General features: G+C 41.8%; 1 protein-coding gene across 1 annotated transcript; it reads right to left on the bottom strand.

The window, feature by feature from the left end:
* Positions 1–755: 755 nt before the first annotated feature.
* SMIM23 (small integral membrane protein 23) lies at positions 756–15,333 on the bottom strand. Its single transcript, XM_035012288.1, has 4 exons — positions 15,244–15,333; positions 1,486–1,537; positions 1,221–1,288; positions 756–968 (listed from the first exon to the last, which is right to left on the bottom strand). Exons 1-4 carry the CDS (start codon positions 15,331–15,333, stop codon positions 756–758), a joined length of 423 nt encoding a protein of 140 aa, XP_034868179.1.
* Between the last annotated feature and the right edge of the window lie 5,809 nt (positions 15,334–21,142).

Below are 21,142 nucleotides of genomic sequence, written 5' to 3'. Positions count from 1 at the left end.
TCCCATGCTCTTCTTACGCCTTGATTTCTCTCATTTAACAACCTTTTTCTGTGGACACTTCTCTATCAGTAGGAAAGCGTCCTCATTCTCTTTCATAGCTACAGGGTATCCACTGTTTGGCTGCACCTCTACTAACTGACACTGGGCCCTCCTGGTCCTTTGTTTTGCTATGTGACTTTGAATGCTATCACCAATTCCCCTGCACGGGGGGTTTGGCAATTCATGCTCTCAGCAGCAGTGTCTGAGAGTTGAGTTGCCCCATAACATCTATACACTCCAGAACCAGAGTCTTGCTAAGTTCCAGGGAGGAAGGAAAAGGAATGGAAGAAAGGAAGGAAGGAAGAACTGTTTATCAGGCACCTGCTCTATGCACATACACGTCTGGTCCTCACTGTAATGCTCTGAGGCAAATTGGCATCCCTGATTTTTACTAATGAGGCAGTTTTGTCTCTGAGAGGTTAGGGAATTTGCACCATATCTCAGGTAAGTGGGCGAGGGTCCTGACCCGGAGGTTGGCTTGGTTCCAGTGTGCCAGAGTTCTGGTGGGCTGGAGGATATCTCAGCAGAGCCTTGGGGTCATCCTGACAGTGTTCATGAACCAGCAAGGTTCTTAGTGTCCCAACTATTTTATTTTCTTGCCTGCTTTGACATTCAAGTGTCACAGCTCAGCCCTTATTAAGGAGCCCCTGGCAACCTTCCCCCCGCCCCACCCCCCGCTTCTGCTTGGCGTCCTCCCCAGGTTCCAGCCCTGGCCCTCACAGGTGAATTTTGAAGTTGGAGCAGGGATCCTCCGGGTGCCCCTCTCCCAGAAGAGCATCTAACCACTCCTCCAGGTCCTGGACCAGCTGCTCCAGCTCTCGCACCTCTTTCTCTAGCTTCTCCAAGAAAACATGCAAGTTTTCCTTCAACCAGGTCCTGATGACCTTTATTGGCTCTTCTGCGGGTTCATTGGTCTGGTATTCAAATCCCTGAAAGGCAGACATCAAAGTTGCATCTTGAGCTTTTTCACGTAGGACCCCCTTGCCACTGGTTTCAAAAAGTTTTCTGAGCCTTTGCATCTGCTATTCCTTCTCTCTGGAGTGCCCATCCCCACCTTCTCCACGTGGCCAGCTCCTACTTATCCTTCAAGATCCAGCTCGCCCATGACACCTCTGGGAAGCCTTCCCAGATTTCCTCAGTCAAACTTGACATCCCCTCAGCACCTTTTTTGAATATGTTACCTGGGAAGCCACAGGATTCTGGGGATAGTTACATTCTCTGATCCTTTCTGACACTTCCCAACTTCTTCCTGAAACAGGCACAAACATCACCTCTTAACAAGGGCAAATGAGCAGTCATTGAAATGAACATGGTTGGTCATCCCAGTGGGTGAAGGGGGGAGAAGGCAAGTTTTGGAGGCTCCATTGACATGCAGCCATCTCCAGAATACCCCTCCTGACTCCGGGTGGACTCGGCTTCTCCTTTCTCAGCTTCCAGAATGCTCACCTGATATTCCTGTGCCCACGTACAGCACCAAGATCAGCAATGCCAACAGCGTCTGGTGGCAAGAAGAGGAGGAAGGAAAGTGACTCACTGGGGGGCAGGCATCCCTGCTGCCCTCACAGAGCGGTGCTGTAAGATTGTTTTTAGAGTTTAACTTTTTTCCAGTTATCTATGGCATGCATGCTTACTACAAAACCCCCAAACATTGCAGAAGTAGGTAACATGGCAGCCCAGTGACATTCCACTGGAGTTTTCCCTCCCTTCTCTCTGCTGAGAAGGCCCACTTCTGTTCTCATTCCTTGCCTTGCTTTTACATTTTTACTCTAAATGATCTTTAAAAGGAATCAACTTTATTGTGGTATAATTCAGACAATAAAATGCACACATTTTAAATGTACAGTTTGATGAGTTTTGACATGTCTACACCTGTGGACTACCATCCCAGTCAAGAGAAAGAACATTTCCATCATCCCGGAAAGTTCCCTTATACCCTTTTACAGTCTGTTCCCTCCTTACCCTCACCCTGCCAGAGGGATCCACTAATCTGCTTTGTCACTATGGAGTAATTTTGCCTGGTCTATAACTGCATAAATGGAACTTCATAGTCTTTTGTGGTTAGCTACTTTTGCTCAACATAATGCTTCTGAGTTGTCTCCATGTTTGTGTGTTCAGTGTTATTGATGAGTAATATATTGTATGAATATGGTACAATTTATCTCTTTACCTACTGACGGACTTTGGGCTGTTTCTAGTTTCTTATGATCATGAATAAAACTGCTATGAACACCTGGATACAACTGTTTGGGTGGACACATGTTCTCATTCTGCTTGGGTTAGCACCCAGAAATGCAGATGCTGGGTCATATGGCAGGTGCATGTTTAATTTGATAAGAAACCACCAACCTGTTTTCAAGGGGTTTGAACCAATTTACATTTCTACCAGCAACCTGAGAATGTTAGTTGCTCCACGTTCCTATTGGCAAAATTTTTTTAGGCATTCTATTGGTTGTGTAGTGGTACCTCGATCTAGTTTTTATATGCACTTCCCCAATGATGAATGATGTTGTCTTAGTCTGTTTGCACTGCTATAACAAAGTACCACAGACCAGGTGGCTTATAAACAACAGAAATTTATATCTTACTGTTCCGGGGGCTGGAAGTTTGGGACCAGGAGGCCAGCATGGTCAGGTTCTGGTGAGGGCGATCTTCTGGGTTCCATCCATTTCCATTGTATCGTTACATGGTGGAGAGCAGAGAGAGCTCTTTGGGGTCTTTTATTTTTTTTTTTAAATCGGGGCACTACTCCAATTCATGAGGGTTCCACTCTCATGAGTCATCTCCTGAAGACCCCCAACTCCTAAAACCAGCACTTTGGGAGTTAGGATTTCAACATATGAATTTAGGGGGACATAAGCATTCAATCCATAGCAGATGTTGAGCATCTTTTCATGTGCTTACTGATCATAATTCACATATCTTACTTTGTGGGCATGTCTATTAAAAACCCAGTTCATTTTTTTTATTGGGCAATTTGTCTTCTTATTAAGTTTTAGTAGTTCTTTATTTATTTTGGATATACATTCTTTGTCAGATGTTTGTATTGTGACTGTTTTCTCCAGGTCTGTGGCTTGCCTCTTCATTTTACCAGGGTGTTTGAAAGTTAAAAGGTTTCAAGTTTTATGAAGTTGAAATCATCAAACATATTCCCTTTATGGTTATGCCTTTTGTGTGCAATCTAAAAAATTTTGTTTAACTCAGGGTTGTGAAGATTTTTCTCCTCTGTTTTCTTCCTGGCATTTTATTGTTTTAATTTTCCAGTTAGGTAGATGGTCCATTTTGAATTAATTTCTGTATATGCCGTGAAGGAGGGGTCAAGATTCTTTTCCTCATATGAATGTCCAGTTCTAGAATTATTTGTTTAAAAAGCCTAATTATTCATTGGATTGCACTGCTCTCTGTCAAAAATATGCCCACCAAATTTATGTGGGTCTGCTTCTGGATTCCATTCTGTTTCACTGATCTATATATCAATCTTTATGTCAGTGCTAAATCTGTATTAGTTTGTTGGAGCTGCTATAACAGAATACCACAGATTGGGCAGCTTAAACAAAAATTAACATTAACTATTAATAAAAATTAACAGTCATGGAAACTGGAAGTCCAAGATCAAGATGTGAGGCAGGGTTGGTTTCTGGTGAAACCTCTCTCCTTGGCTTCTGGAAGGCTGCCTTCTCCCTGTGTCCTCACACGGCCTTTTCTCTGTGCCTCCCTGGTATCTCTCTTCTTATAAGGACATCAGTGCTATTGGAGTAGAGCCCCACCCTTTATGACCTCATTTAACCTTAATTATTTCCAAGTACAGTTGGGGCTTCCACATGTGAATTTTGGAGGACACAGTTCAATCCGTAACAGCTCTCTCCACCGTCACTATGCTGTTCCATTCCTTTCTCTATCTATCTTATGTCAATGCCACACTATCTAGATGACCATACAGCTTTTTAAAATTTTTTTAAAATTTAATTTTATTATGTTATGTTAGTCACCATTCATTACATCATTAGTTTTTGATGTAGTGTTCCATGATTCATTGTTTGCGTATAACACCCAGTGCTCCATTCAATACGTGCCCTCCTTAATATCCATCACTGGGGTAACCTATCCCCCCACCCCTTCCCTTCTAAAACTCTCAGTTTGTTTCTCAGAGTTCATAGTCTCTCATGGTTCATCTCTCCCTCCGATTTCTCCCCCTTCATTTTTCCCTCTCAACTATCTTTTTTTTTTTTTAACATATAATGTATTATTTGTTTCAGAGGTACAGGTCTGTGATTCATCAGTCTTACACAATTCACAGCACTCACCATAGCACATACCCTCCCCAATGTCTATCACCCAGCCACCCCATCCCTCCCACCCTACAACACTCCAGCAACCCTCAGTTTGTTTCCTGAGATTAAGAATTTCTCATATTCAGTGATATCATATGATACTTGTTTTTCTCTGATTGACTTATTTCGCTTAATACCCTCCAGTTCCAACCACGTCGTTGCAAATGGCAAGATTTCATCTTTTTGATGGCTGCATAATATTCCATTGTGTATATATATATATATATATATATATATATACCACATCTTCTTTATCCATTCATCTGTTGATGGACATCTTGGCTCTTTCCATAGTTTGGCTATTGTGGACATTGCTGCTATAAACATTAGGGTGCACGTACCCCTTCGGATCACTACATTTGTATCTTTGGGGTAAATACCCAGTAGTGCAATTGCTGGGTTGTAGGGTAGCTCTATTTTCAACTTTTTGAGGAATCTCCATACTGTTTTCCAGAGTGGCTGCACCAGCTTGCATTCCCACCAATAGTGTAGGAGGGTTCCCCTTTCTCTGCATCCCTGCCAACATCTGTCATTTCCTGACTTGTTAATTTTAGCCATTCTGACTGGTGTGAGGTGGTTTTGATTTGGATTTCCCTGATGCTGAGTGATGTTGAGCACTTTTTTATGTGTCTGTTGGCCATTTGGATGTCTTCTTTGCAGAAATATCTGTTCATGTCTTCTGCCCATTTTTCGATTGGATTATTTGTTCTTTGGGTGTTGAGTTTGATAAGTTCTTTACAGATTTTGGATACTAGCCCTTTATCTGATATGTCATTTGCAAATATCTTCTCCCATTCTGTCATTTGTCTTTTGGTTTTGTTGACTGTTTCCTTTGCTGTGCAAAAGCTTTTTATCTTGATGAAGTCCCTATAGTTCATTTTTGCCCTTGCTTTCCTTGCCTTTGGCGATGTTTCTAGGAAGAAGTTGCTGTGGCTGAGGTCAAAGAGGTTGCTGCCTGTGTTCTCCTCTAGGATTTTGATGGACTCTTGTCTCACATTTAGGTCTTTCTCCATTTTGAGTCTATTTTTGTATGTGGTGTAAGGAAATGGTCCCGTTTCATTCTTCTGCATGTGGCTGTCCAATTTTCCCAATACCATTTGTTGAAGAGACTGTCTTTTTTCCATTGGACATTCTTTCCTGCTTTGTGGAAGATTTGTTGACCATAGAGTTGAGGGTTCATTTCTAGGCTCTCTATTCTGTTCCATTGATCTATGTGTCTGTTTTTGTGCCAGTACCATACTGTATTGATGATGACAGCTTTGTAATAGAGCTGGAAATCCAGAATTGTGATGCTGCCAGCTTTGCTTTTCTTTTTCAACATTCCTCTGGCTATTCAGGGTCTTTTCTGGTTCCATACAAATTTTAGGATTATTTATTCCATTTTTTTGAAAAAAGTGGATGGTATTTTGATAGGGATTGCATTGAATGTGTAGATTGCTCTAGGTAGCATTGACATCTTCACAATATTTGTTCTTCCAATCCATGAGCATGGAACGTTTTTCCATTTCTTTATGTCTTCCTCAATTTCTTTCATGAGTATTTTTATAGTTTTCTGAGTACAGATTCTTTGCCTCTATGGTTAGATTTATTCCTAGGTATCTTATGGTTTTGGGTGCAATTGTAAATGGGATCGACTCCTTAATTTCTCTTTCTTCTGTCTTGTTGTTGGTGTATAGAAATGCAACTGATTTCTGTGCATTGATTTTATATCCTGCCACTTTACTGAATTCCTGTATGAGTTCTAGCAATTTTGGGGTGGAGTCTTTTGGGTTTTCCACATAAAGTATCATATCATCTGCAAAGAGGGAGAGATTGACTTCTTCTTTGCTGATTCGGATGCCTTTTATTTATTTTTGTTGTCTAATTGCTGTGGCTAGGACTTCTAGTTCTATGTTGAATAGCAGTGGTGATAGTGGACATCCCTGCCATGTTCCTGACCTTAGGGGGAAAGCTCTCAGTTTTTCCCCATTGAGAATGATATTCGCTGTGGGTTTTTCATAGATGGCTTTTATGATATTGAGGTATATACCCTCTATCCCTACACTCTGAAGAGTTTTAATCAAGAAAGGATGCTGTACTTTGTCAAATGCTTTTTCTGCATCTTGAGAGGATCATATGGTTCTTGTTCTTTCTTTTATTAATGATTGTATCACATTGATTGATTTGCGGATGTTGAATGAAACTTGCAGCCCAGGAATAAATCCCACTTGGTCATGGTGAATAATCCTTTGAATGTACTGTTGGATCCTATTGGCTAGTGTTTTGGTGAGAATTTTTGCATCCATGTTCATCGGGGATATTGGTCTGTAATTCTCATTTTTGTTGGGGTCTTTGCTTTGTCTGGTTTTGGGATCAAGGTAATGCTGGCCTCATAAAATGAGTTTGGAAATTTTCCTTCCATTTCTATTTTTTGGAACAGTTTCAGAAGAATAGGTATTAATTCTTCTTTAAATGTTTGGTAGAATTTCCCTGGGAAGCCATCTGGCCCTGGGCTCTTGTTTGTTGGGAGATTTTTGATTACTGCTTCAATTTCCTTAGTGGTTATGGGTCTGTTCAGGTTTTCTATTTCTTCTTGGTTCAGTTTTGGTAGTTTATACGTCTCTAGGAATGCATCCATTTCTTCCAGATTATCTAATTTGCTGGCATATAGTTGCTCATAATGTTCTTACAATTGTTTATTTTTTTGGTGTTGGTTGTGATCTCTCCTCTTTCATTCATGATTTTATTTATTTGGGTCGTTTCTCTTTTCTTTTTGATAAGTCTGGACAGGGGTTTATCAATCTTATTAATTCTTTTAAAGAACCAGCTCCTAGTTTCATTGATGTGTTTTACCGTTCTTTTGGTTTCTATTTCATTGATTTCTGCTCTGATCTTTATTATTTCTCTTCTTCTGCTGGGTTATGCTTTATTTGCTGTTCTTTCTCCAGCTCCTTTAGGGGTAGGGTTAGGTGGTGTATTTGAGACCTTTCTTGTTTCTTGAGAAAGGTTTGTATTGCTATATACTTTCCTCTTAGGACCACCTTTGCTGCATCCCAAAGATTTTGAACAGTTGTGTTTTCATTTTCATTTGTTTCCATGAAATTTTTTTAATTCGTCTTTAATTTCCTGGTTGACCCATTCATTCTTTAGTAGGATGCTCTTAAGCCTCCATGTATTTGAGTTCTTTCCAACTTTCCTCTTGTGATTGAGTTCTAGTTTCAAAGCATTGTGGTCCAAAAATATGCAGGGAATGATCCCAATCTTTTGGTACCAGTTGAGACCTGATTTGTGACCTAAGATGTGATCTATTCTGGAGAATGTTCCATGGGCACTAGAGAAGAATGTGTATTCTGTTGCTTTGGGATGGAATGTTCTGAATATATCTGTGAAGTCCATTTGGTCCAGTGTGTCATTTAAAGCCTTTATTTCCTTGTTGATCTTTTGCTTAGATGATCTGTGCATTTCAGTGAGGAGGTGTTAAAGTCCCCTACTATTATTGTATTGTTGTCGATGTGTTTCTTTGATTTTGTTATTAATTGGCTTATATAATTGGCTGCTCCCATGTTAGGGGCATAGATATTTACTTGTTGGATCTTCTTGTTGGACAGACCCTTTAAGTATGATATAGTGTCCTTCCTCATCTCTTATTATAGTCTTTGGTTTAAAATCTAATTTGTCTAATATAAGGATGGCCACCCCAGCTTTCTTTTGATGTCCATTAGCATGGTAAATGGTTTTCCACCCCCTCACTTTCAATTTCTCTCCTATAAGTTGCTCCAATATACCTTCTTCCCCTCTCTCTCTTTCTTCTTCTTCTAGGATTCCAATTATTCTAATATTGTTTCATCTTATGGTATCACTTATCTCTCAAATTCTGCCCTTGTGATCCAGTAGTTGTTTATCTCTCTTTTTCTCAGCTTCTTTATTCTCCATCATTTAGTCTTCTATATCACTAATTCTTTCTTCTGCCTCATTTAGCCTAGCCATTAGAGCCCCCATTTTTGATCGCATCTCATTAATAGCCTTTTTGATTTCGACTTGGTTAGATTTTAGTTCTTTTATTTCTCTAGAAATGGATTCTCTAGTATCTTCTATGCTCTTTTCAAGTCCAGCTAGTATCTTTATAATCATCATTCTAAACTCTAGTTCCAACATCTTACTAATATCTGTACTGATTAGGTCCCTGGCAGTTGGTACTGCCTCTTGTTCTTTTTTTTTGAGGTGAGTTTTTCCATCTTGTCATTTTATCCAGAGAAGAACAGATGAATGAGAGAACAAAATGCTAACAGGGTAACAACGACCCCAGAAAAATATACACTAAACAAATCAGAAGAGACCTGAAACCAGGAGGAAAAGAAAGGGAAAGAAAGAAAGAAAGAAAGAATATGATCAAATATGATCAGGCTGGTGAATAGATCAGTGTCACACCCTACATTTTGGGCATATTTTGGTCTGCTAGAAGACACTGCCTCCCAAAATTTTAAAGAAAGAAAAACTTGTATATGTATAAAAATAAGGGTAAATACGATGAAGGGATGGAATATGACTGTAAAGATGAAAATTATAAAAGAAAATTATAAAAGGAATTGAGAAGTTGGTTGAAAAAAGAAAAATTTTTAAAAAATGGGGAGAGAATGTGATCAAGCAGGAGACTAGAACAAAGCCATACACTAGAGATTTAGGGTATATTTTGGTCTGTTAGAAGAATCTGTATCCCAAAATTTTAAAGAGAGAACAACTTATATATATATACAAAAAATAAGGTTAACTACAATGAAGGGATAGAATATGACTCTAAAAATGAAAAATAAAAAAGATTTTAAAAAAAGGGATTGATAAAATGTTGGTTGAAAAAGAGAAAAAAAAAATTTAAAAAAAAGAAAAAGAGAAAAGAAAATTAAAAAAATTAACTTTGAAAGACTAAACAATCATGGTAAAAAAACCATGGATTCTATGTGCATTATTCCCCTAGCGCTGGAGTTCTGCCATTCTCATTGATCGGTAAACTTGGTCTTGGCTGGCTGTTCTTGCTGATCTTCTGGGGGAGGGGCCTGTTGCTGTGGTTCCCAAATGTCTTTGCCGGAGCGGACTTGCCCCACCCTTGCCTGGTTGGGCTAAGTAATCTGCTCGGGTTTGCTCTCCGGAGCTTTTGTTCCCTGCGAGCTTTCCGTACAGCTTTGGAGGCCGAGAGTGAAAATGGCGGCCTCCCAATCTCCGCCCCGGAGGAGCCGAGAACTCGGGGCCCGCTCCTCAGTGAGCCCCCAGAGAAAAGCCGCCAGTCACTCCCGTCTCCCCGGTCTCCGGCCACACTCCGTGCTCACCCGGCCTGTGACCGCGCGCCTCTGTCTCTGGCACCCGACCCCGGGTGGAGTCTCCAAACCCAGCAGATCCCTACGGTGCACTCCCCCGCGGCTCCTCCCGGGGGAGGAAGGTGAGTCTCCCCGGATCTGCCGCTTGTGGGGTCCCTGCTGGAGGAGCAGGGGCCCGACTGTGCCGCGGATCACGGTTTATGGCAACCCCGACCTGAGAGCCCGCGCTTGGGCTCCGCCTCTGCAGCCGGCTTCCCTGCTCCGTTACCTGGGAGCTCTGCCACACTCAGGCACCCCCGGTCTTTCTGTGACCCCGAGGGTCCTGAGACCACACTGTCCCGGAGGGTTCCACCCCCCGCTTAGCCACCAGAGTGACGTCCCTCAGCGGAGCAGACTTTTAAAAGTTCCGATTTTGTGCTCCGTGGTTCTATCACTTGCCAGAAGCGGCCGACGGAGGCCCCTCCCCTGCCGTCTATCCTCCCGAATATCGCCTCAGATTCTTCTCCGCACGTCCTACCTTCCAGAAAGTGGTCGCTTTTCTGTTCAGAGAGTTGTTGCTATTCCTTTCTTCGATCTCCTGTTGAGTTTGTAGGTGTTCAGAATGGTTTGATCCCTATCCAGCTGAATTCCTGAGAGGAGACGAAATCCAGGTCTCCTACTCCTCCGCCATCTTGCTCCTCCTCCATACAGCTTTATTGTAACATTTGAAATCAGATAGTGTGAGTTTTTAAACTTTGTTCCTTTCAAATTTGTTCTGATTACCCTAGATCCTTTGCATTTTCACATATATATGTATATATCAACCTTTTCAGTTTCTATAAAAAAAACCCTGCTGGGATTTTGATTAGTATTACATTGAAACTGTGGTTCAATTTGGTGAGAAAGAGTGTCTCTAAAATATCATACCTTGTAATCCGTGATCATGGTGAATCTCTCCATTACACTGTCTTTGGTTATTTTTAGCAATGTTTCATCATTTTCAAGTGTAGAGGCCATGCTCATCTTTCTGAAGTATTTTATGGATTTTGATGCTATTGTAAATAGTATCGTTTTTAAATTTTCATTTTCCAATTTTTCATTGCTAGTCTATAGAAACATAATTGATTTTGTGTCTTATGACTTAATTCTTTTTTATCTGATAGAGTTTAGGATTTTGTATATAAAAAATCATGCTGTCTGGGAAGAAGTTTTACTTCATCCTTTCCACTCTTTATCTTTCAAAAAATCTTTAGCTTTTTTGCTTGCCTTGTATATTAACTAGAATCATTAGTAAAATACCAATAGAAGCAGCAAAAGCAAACATCCTCATCTTGTGCTGTATCTTAGGGGGACGTGGTGTGAGTAGAGGTAGTTGTAGCTTTTTCCTTGTTGTCCTTCCTCAGTTTGAAGACATTTCCTTCTGTTTCTACTGTTCTGAGAATTTTACCAAGAATGAACGCTGAATTAGTGAAATGCACTTCCTGTATCCACTGAGAGACTTGAGTGCTGCCCTTTTTTGCCTGAGCCTGCGGCAGATTGCATGGATTGACTTGAATACCTAACCAACCTGGTTCCTTCAGGAAGCCGTGTGTTCATGATGCATTCACCTTTTTCTATATTGCTGGGTTTGATTTGCTACTGTTTGTGGAGATTGTTCTTTTCAACTACATTCATGGAGAGATTAGATTTCTTTTCTATATGTTTATGGAGTTTTAGAGTCAAGGTTATGTTGCCCCTTTAAAATGAGTCAGGGGGCATTTCCTCCACCTCTGTTTTATGAAGGAATTTGTGTGAGATTGGTCACATGATTTATAGAATTTATTGGTGAAATCTTTTGGGCTTGTAGTCTTTTGGACTTTTTATTTCTTCTTGAGTCACTTTTGTAAATTGTGTTGTCCAAGAAGTTTCTACTTTTCACCTAGGTGAGCAAATGCATTGGCATCCAGTCATTCCTCATATTATCTTCATATCCTTTTAATGTCTATAGGAGGTAGACATGTGATAGTTCCCTTTTATTCTCGATATTGGTAATCTGTGTTTTCTCTTTTTTTAAAAAAATAGACTATGAAAAATTTACCAATTTTATAAATCTTTTCAAAGCAAAAGTTTATTAATTTTATTTATTATTTTCATTTTCTATTTCATTAAGTTCTGATTTTATCTTTATTGTTTCTTCTTTCAATTGTTGAGTTTAATTCTTCCTTATTTCCTTCTTAATGTGGAAACTTTGACCATTGCTGCTGCTGCTTTCTTTTTTTTTTTAGATTTAAAAAAAATTTCATTTATTTGAGAGGGAGAGAGAACACAAGCAGAGGGGAGGAGCAGAGGGAGAGGGAGAAGCAGATTCCATGCTGAACAGGGAGCCCGATGTGGGACTCGATCCCAGGACCTTGGGATCATGACCTGAGCCAAAGGCAGACAGACGCTTAACCAACTGAGCCACCCAGGTGCCTCTAGCCATTGCTTCTAAAGTTTTCTGTTTTTCCAAATATATGTATGTATATGTGTGTGTGCATGTATATATACACATACATGTCTGTTCGTGTGTGTGCATAGATGCGTGTCCATGTCTGTGTACGTGTGCTCTCAGGTGGACGCCTGAGTGTTACGGAGCTCCTCTGCTCTAGCTGCGCCGGAATTCCGGCAACCTCCAGCGCTGCTGGGTTTCCAGGATCTCCGCTCTGCTCTCAAGGGCAGAACAGCCACTCTGGTGAGAGCGGCTAATCCAGCCCTTGGCATGCGCATCCCGGCCCTCTGCCAAGGAGTCATGGGGAACCCCTGGGTGAGCAGCTCTCTCCCCTCTCCAGGGCCTCGTCCTGCAGAGTCCGGGGCCTTAGCTGCCCCCCACCCCCACCGCCCCGCAGCTCAGCAGGACTGCGGTGCCATGCTTGGCCTCTACCTCGGTGCAGCCACCGCTGGGAAAGAGTGGAGGCTGTCACGAGTGTTCCTTTCCTCCGGGATGGCACTCTTGTGCTGCCTGGTGGCCCTCACCCAAGACTGGCTGCCTCACAGATGTCGTGCATTTTGTGGTTGCTCCAGTGGGAAGGCTAGCCTGGCCCGTTACTGGGAAGTCTCCTCACAGTGTTTTGAGGCAGGATGGAGCGAAGGAGCTACCTGGAGACAACATTGCTCGCTGGTGCCTGCGTCAGTCCAAGGTCATTTAGGAGATTCTGGTGGACGTGCCAGGATTAAGAGGGGAGAAAGGGGTCTTTTAGAGAGGTGGGAGAAGAGACAAGGGCAGTCTGAGTCTGGGAGGGGCCTGGCACCCACTGTTCGGCCGTGTGGCTGGGCTGGCCTTAGCACAGCGAATTCAGAGACACCGATTTTCAACAGACAGTGTGAGTTGGGAGAGTGACAGTGTCAGGGCAAGCGAAAGTGGACAAAGGATTAAGGCACACACAGTATTGAGTGACACTGAATTTTCCCCAACTCACTAGATGCAGGCTGAGCCAGATTTAATTTGCCTTGAAATAACACATTTCTTATTTACCGAGTTTGTGAAGCAAGAGTTAGACCTGCTACCGCCACAAAGAAGATAAAAGATTTGCATGATTTGCCTCTTCCCCAGATAGTTTTCTTTATATATATTAGCAACTATATTATTATCATCATGAACTTTAAAAATAAAAATAAATTAAAAAGCAACAATCTGGCAGAGTCTTACAGATACACAGATGAGCGAAAGAAGCCAGGGATAAAGGTACACATTGATTCCATGAACATGAAATTCAAGAAAATACAAAACTCATCTATGATGATAGAGGTCAGGAATCATGGTTATGTGGGAAGGGGACGAGCTAGGAGGGCCTGAAGGAGGCTTCTGGGGCACCAGGACTATTCCATAGCTTGACCTGGCCGGGGAGTGGGGGGCGGGCTGTGACTGCCCAGGTGTGTAGACCCAGTGCAAAGATCCTTGCATCGTACACTTAAGGGCACCTTTTCTTTTCTTAATAATATTCCCTGGGCATAAGACACAGAGAACTGTTTCATTCTTTATAATGGCTGTTAAGTGTTCTGTGGTGAATGCTCTGCTATTTAACAACTCCTCTGTCCATGCACTTTACAGGATGATGTCTTCCCCAGCACACTTGCTGCTGGGTTTGTATTTTGTACTGGGGGGGGGGGGGGCAAAGGGCGAAACAGGGGCAGGATTAAGTTTTAGCTCTTCTCCTTGTGCTGCTGTCTTGGGGCCTGAGCCAAATCATTTCTTCTCTCTGAGCCTCAATTACTTCATCTGTAAAATGGATTTTGACATATGCTGAAAGGTCTTTTTTTTTTTTTTTTTTTTAAGATTTTATTTATTTATTTGACAGAGAGAGTGAGAGAGCACAAGCAGGTTGAGCAGGAGAAGGAAAGGGAGAAGCAGGCTCCCCGCTGAGCAGGGAGCCTGATGCGGGGCTCAATCCCAGGACTCTGGGATCATGACCTGAGCCGAAGGCAGGCGCTTAATCATCTGAGCCACCCAGGAGCCCCTGAAAGGTCTTTCAAAAAGAAAAGCTGTGACTGTTTTAGATCGGTTTGGGAAATGCTGTAGTTAACAAAGTGAAGTGAATTCCTTGCTGCAGAACTTCTCAGAGCCTCTGTGAATGAGCAGTGTAAATCTCCAAGGTTGGGGGGACAAGAATATCAGCATTCCTTGAACCACACAGAACTTTTTTGGGGATTTTTCTCAAAAGAGCCTTCCTGGGGTTTGGTGTTTATGCAACTCTTTTTAGGAAAAGGTGGAGCATGATGGGAACCCCACAAGGCCCCCTTCTTGCTGTGAGGTCCAGCACAAAGGAGGAATTGGGGCATGTATATCAAATGAACAAGTGAACAAATCTTTTGAAAACGTATAGAGATCAGTCATCCATTGCTCTGCTTAAAACCCCTCAATGGCCTCTTATTAATCTCAGAATAAAGTCCTATCTCTTTCCATGTGTGCAAGGTCTAGGTGACCTTCCCAGCCTTCTTTACACGCCTCCCTCACTTCTCCATCTGGGAGGCAGTGGAGTGTAGGGTAAGCTTGTTAAGGGTCCTGGAATCAGATGTACCTGATTCAAATCCTGGGTCCTGGCTATACGGCCTTTTTGCCTTTCTAAGCTTTGGTTTATCCATCTGTGAATGAGATTGTTAATAGTGCCTCTCAGGCATGTTGTAAGTCATGAAAGAGAGAGGGGGTGGGAGCACCGGGCTGTGCATTGTAAGTGATGACATTTCCCATTTTGACATAAATCTTCATGAGGTTTGAATTTTAGCCCTAATAACACTCCAGGAGCTCTACAATTCAGCTGTATCCTATTTATTCAGTTTGTTCATTCATTCATTCAACCACTATTACGCACGAAGCACTATTGTAGGCACTAGGGATCTAGTAGGAAACTAAACAAACAATTCAGCCCTCCTGGAGCATAAGTTCTGCTGACAGTGCTGGGAATGAAATAAGAGAGTCAGTCAGTAATGGCCTTGGGGAAGAAGCCCCGAAGCATGCATGCTGCGTCCCACCAGGTCGGGCTCCAGGAAGAGTCGGGCTGAAGGCCTCTTCTGACTTTGAGGGCCTTATAGTCTGTCTGCAGTGGCAAAGGGAGCCCAGATGGGAGGAAGGGAGCATACATCCAGTCTGACCTCACCTGTTTCTTGTCCTCACAGCGAGTGCCCCTTCTCCTTTCAAACAGCTCGGCCGCCACTCGCCCCCTGCTGCCCACCTGTTGGATCACCATGGCCTCAGGTCAGGCTGCCTGGGTGGAACAAGGTAGCCCCACCCGACAGGCAGATGGGTGCCCTCCTCCTTCCTGGCCTCTGGTCACCAGGTATCCCTCAAACACTGAGTTCTGATGTCATAGAAGGTGGGAGACAGCAAGGCCCCCACCTTGTCATCATCACCCTGATTTTTATTCCAGTCTCTCACAGTTTTTTTTTTCCTATAAATGTAAAAAACAAAGACCAGAAAAAAGTGCAGCAAAATATTGTATTTCAGGATGATGATTTTTCTGCTCTATTTTCTTCTATATCTTCAACTGTTTAGTAAAATGCAAGTTTTAAAATACAAAACAATAAAATTTTTAGTTGAAATCCTTATTGAGGTAGTTGTAAAAACACATGCAGTAGTAAGAAATAATACAGGAGATCCAGTGTACCTTATACCTAGTGCCCTCCGTGGTAACATCTTACATCCCCTGTGATACAGTATTACAACCAGGATTTGCCATTGGTGCAATCTATCAATCTCGTTCAGATCTCTCCTGTTTCACTTGTACTCATTTGTGGATGTGTATGTAATTCTAAATATTTGTCACGTGTGTAGGTTTGTGGATCCGTACAGTCAAGATACAGAAGAATTCCCAAGCCAGAAGGTTTTTGAGTTGCCCTTGGGTGCCCACTGCCCTCCCTCTCCCCTCTCCCCCACTGTCCCTAACTCCTGGCAACGCCGAATCTGTTCTCCATTTCTAAAATTTTATCTTTTCAAAAATGCTATATCAAATAGTATGTAACCTTTGGATATTGGCTTTTTTGTACTTAGCATAATTCTCCAGAGATTCATCCAGGTTGTTGAGTGTATCAGTTTGTTCCTTTTTATTGCCACATTGTATCCCATGCATGGCATGTATGTACATAGTTTATTTAACCATTCACCCACTGAAGGATGTCTGGGCTATTTCTGGTTATTGGCTTTTATGAATAAAGCTGATATGGATATTCTTGTATAGTTTTTGTGTGAACCTAAGTTTTCATTTCTCTGGGATGTCTAAGATGGAAATTGCTGAGTTTTATAGTAATTGCATAATAGTTTTGTTAAGAAGCTGTCAAACTGTTTTCTTGAATGGCTGTACCATTTCACATTCCCATCAGCAATGTATGAGCAATACAGTTTCTCTTCCTCCTTGCCAGCCCTTGGAGTTTTCATTATTTTTAATTTTAGACATTTTGGTAGGTATACGGCAATATCTCATTGTGGTTTTAATTTGCATTTGCCTGATAGTTAATGACGTCAAACTTTTCTCAAGCACTTATTTGCCATCTCTATCTCCTCTTCAGTGAAATATCTGTTCATGTCTTCTGCCCATTTTCTTTTTTTTTTTTTTTTAAGGTTTATTTATTTGAGAGAGAGAGAGAGAGCGTGTGCACAGGGGAAGGGGCAGAGGGAGAGAATATCCAAGCAGACTTCCGCTGAGCCTGGAGCCTGATATGGAGCTCCATCACACAACCCTAAGATCATGACCTGAGCTGAAACCAAGAGTTGAACGCTCAACTGACTGAGTCACCCAGGTGCCCCTTCTGCCCATTTTCTAACTGGATTCGTTTTTTTTACACTTGAGTTTTGAGAGTTCTTTGTATGTGCTAGATACTAGTCCTTTTTGAATGTTTGGTTTACAAATATTTTCTCCCAGTCTGTAGTTTTTCTCTTCATCCTCTTCATGTGGACTTTTGCAGAGAAAGTTTTTAACTCTAATGGGATCCAGTTTATCAATTTTTCTTTTATGAATCATGTTTTTTTGTGTTAAGGCTAAGAACTTTGTCTAGCCCTAGAAACACAAGATTTTCTCCTATTTTAAAAACATTTATAGTTTCATGTCTTATAGCCCAGACCAAAAATGGAGTTAATTTTTATATAAGATGTGAGTTTGGGATCAAGGTTCTTTTTTATTGTTGTTATTTTTGCCTATGAATGTCTAATTGCTCCAGCACCATTTGTTGAAAATGTTATCCTTCTTTCTTTGAATTGCTTTTACACCTTTTTAAAAAACCAATTGCACAAATTTGTGTGGGTCTATTTCTGGATTCTCTATTCTGTTTCATTGATTTTTGTATCTAGTCTGGCACCAATACCACATTGTCTTGGTTACCACAGCTATATAGCAAGCCTTAATATTGAGTAGAGTGATTTCTCCCACTTTGTTCTTCTTTGTCAAGATTGTTTCAGCACTTCTAGGGTCTGTGTTTTTCCATATAAACTTTAGAACAAATTTGTCTACATCTACAAAAAAACCTTGCTGGCTGGGATTTTTTTTTTTAAAAAAGGTTTTGTTTATTTATTTGAGAGAGAGAGAGGGAAAGCATGAGTGGGAGGAGGGGCAGAGGGAGAGGGAGAAGCAGACTCCCCACTGAGCAGGGCTTGATCCCAGGACCCTGAGATCATGACCTGAGCTGAAGGCACATGCTTAACCAACTGAACCATGCAGGCACCCCATTGGCTGGGATTTTGATAGCAATTACATTAAATCTATAGATCATTTTGGGGAGAAGTGATATCTTTACTGTGTTGTGTTTCCCAATCCATGAACACAGAATGCCTCTCCATTTATTTAGGTTTTCTTTGATCAGTATTTTGTAGTTTTCAGCATACAGATGCTACATATCTTTTGTTAAATGTATATTTAAATGTTATATTGGGCGGGGGAGTGGCGCCTGCATGGCCCAGTCGGTTAAGTGGCCAACTCTTGGTTTCAGCTCAGGTTTGATCTTGGGGTTGTGAGATCGAGCCCCACATTGGGCTCCATGCTCAGCACGGAGTCTGCTTCAGATTCTTTCTCCCTCTGTCCTTCCCATTTGTGCTCTCTCTCTCTAATGTAAATAAATAAATTTTTAAAAATAAATTAATAAAAATTTCATTTTGGGGGACTTCTCATTTTATTCATTTTAAATTTTTAATTTTTTTACTATCAATTCTTTTTTTTAAAGTTTTTATTTAAATTCCAGTTAATATACAGTATAATATTAGTTTCAGGTGTACTATATAGTGATTCAACACTTACATACGAAGTCCCTATCTATCAAACAAATTCATGTGTTAAGAAATCATGAATTTTCAACATTTTTATGAGCCAACTTTCCCGAAGATACACATACACAGCTTCTGACTAGCACCTAGATAACTTTTATCCATTGAGCACCTACTATATGTTAGTCATTTCACTAGCTGATTTTATTACATCTTCTCTAGACTATAATTCTGTAGATACTTGGGGATTAAATCTGTTTTACTGGCCATTGTGTCTCTAACTCCCATTATGCAGCTTGTTATATACTAAATGTTCAGTAAAAATATTTGTTGAATGGATGAATAATGAGCAACTTCAAACTGTAGGCTCTGAGAGGACATGAACTGCATCTGGTGAATACATTTTTGTATTCATTGTACTTGGCTCAGTAAATATTTGTTGAATGAGTAAAGCAGGTGGTATGATTTTAATTTTACCAATGAAGAAGCTGAGCCCCAGGGAGGCTAGGGAAGGATATTAGCCATAGTGGCTGTCACGTACTGAGTACTGACTCTGTGCCAGACCCCATGTTAAGTGCTTTCCATACATTATCTCATTTAATCCTTGTAACTGCCCTGCAAGGTGAGTGTTGTCAGTCTCTCTGTGGGGGACATTACTCTCCTTACTCAAGGTCACACACCTTACCTGGGGGCTTAGTTTAGGTCTATTTATTTCCAAAGTCTTTTAGTTGACCATAAGTAGTTAATGTAATATCATCCAAAAGCAAAGAAAGTTGCAATTCTTGTTATCCTTTGTGGCTTTATTGTGGATAAGTAGATGTGGGATTCCCATTAAACTTTTGAAATATCAAAAGTAGCTTTATTCTCTCCTCCCTGTCCAACTCCATGACTACCTTAGCTTAGCACCTAGGGATTTCATACAATCTCCATTCCTTATCCTTCTTCCTTCTCCAGCATACTCTTCTTCTTCTTATCATCCACAGCTAAGACATTTCAAGAAATGACTGAGTACCGGGCACTGTGCTTCACATGTGTTGGCTCACTGTATTATCATTACAATTCTAGGTAATAAATAATATCACTATCCCCATTTTACAGATGAGGAGACTGAGGCTCTGGTTATTTTCTCAAAGTTACAGAGCTAGTGAGAGCCAGAGCTGAGATCTGAACCCTGTGGGTCTGATTCAACCCACCAGGCTCTTGATTGCCATGAGATATTGCCTCTTCCTTGGGAAAACTCAAGACCAGAAAAAGAAAGAGACCTGCCCAAGCCAGTTGGAGCTAAGGGATCAGATCTCAACTCTCTTGCTCCCACACAGGGTCTCTTTAAAAGGTCATTTGCATCATTTCGGTGGTCTTGCATGTGCCACGGCAGCTATTGGCTTCTTGGGATTTACCCCACAGAAATGTTTCAGATGTCAAATGCAGATACTCCAAGACTGGGCATTAAACTAATTATGACACATGGAAAGTAATGAATTACAGTCATGGAAAGAGAAGGTGACCAGAAACATTTTCTGGGAAACCCAATGAATTCTTCCAGGAAACTGCTCTGAAGAACAGCGATGAGTGGTGAAGCTCCTGGGATTAGTAGGTAAGGCCATTTCCTGGGGATTTGGCCTCAGGACTGGGAAAAGAGGGAAAGAATGGCCCTGCCTGGCCCTCAGAGCACATGCCCAGGAGCTGGCCTGGGTTGGGGGCTGGGAAGGGTCCATGCTGGGCCTTGTGCCTCCCAGCCTACCCAGGCCTCCCATTTCCCAGTAAAGGAAGAAGGCTGGGAGGAGAAAGGAAGAGGGGTGCCATGGACAAGGGAATTAGGCTTCCTGAGTGAATGTGGGAATAAATGGGGGAGGGAGAGAATGAATGGAAAATGTGTGAATGAACAGTGTTCCAGGCAAATAACTAATTGAAAGATCACATTCTGCCAAGGGAGAGATCTACCCCGTACCTAACAAGCGCAGGCCAAGCAGTGCTGTGTGCTTAAAGTCTGGTCACTCAGACACATCTGGGTTCAAATCCTGATGTCACTGTAACATGTCCCTAGGGAAAATGACATCCTGTCTCTGAGTCTCAGACATCTGGAAACTGAAGCCAATGCTAATGTGTGTCTTGTGGGGTTATTGGGAGGGTTAAGTGGGATGTACTGATGGGGCAGTGCCAGGTTCACAGTAGGAATCTCACCTCCTGCTTCTCTCCCTCCCTCTCTCCTTTCCCATTTCCCCTCCTTCTCTTCCTCACTTCTCCAAAGCTTTATTGACTGGCTGCTCCTGCAGCAACTCAATGCAAATGTCTCTCCCAATAATTTAGGAATGCAAAGACCTTCTGTGAAAAGTGTACTCAGAAAACAGATGCAAATGGCATAATAGGCAAGCCTGGATAGGAGTGGGTGGGGACTAACGGGGAGGGGTGGAGGAAGGGGACAGAATGGCTTCATAAAGGGGCAGGCATTTTTGGCTAGCTGCAGGGGAAAAGAAAGGCTGTCTGGGGAGACTGAGCATCATGGGCAAAGACCTCCCAACCTGGGCTTTACATGGGAACCCAGTCCTACTCTGGGTCTGGTGCCTACCTTTAGTCTGATGGAAGAAAGACTTGTATTTATAATAAGAATTGCAAACTCAGATGCACAGAGGTACTGAACCATTAATAAAATGAGGGAAGTGGGCTGGGTGTACAACAAAGAGGCCTGGTGGGGACTGGCAGATTATAACGTGATGTCTAGAAGGGCCAACTAATCATTGCCATGAATATGTGGGGTCCAGTGTCGCCAGATCTGATTGTTTACAAGAGAAGTTAGAAATTCAGGCTTTTAT

The sequence above is a fragment of the Mirounga leonina genome, unplaced genomic scaffold (assembly GCF_011800145.1).
Source record: "Mirounga leonina isolate KUSES-001 unplaced genomic scaffold, KU_Mleo_1.0 Mir_104, whole genome shotgun sequence".
Taxonomy (NCBI): domain Eukaryota; kingdom Metazoa; phylum Chordata; class Mammalia; order Carnivora; family Phocidae; genus Mirounga; species Mirounga leonina.
This window is presented reverse-complemented; position numbering and strand designations above follow the sequence as displayed.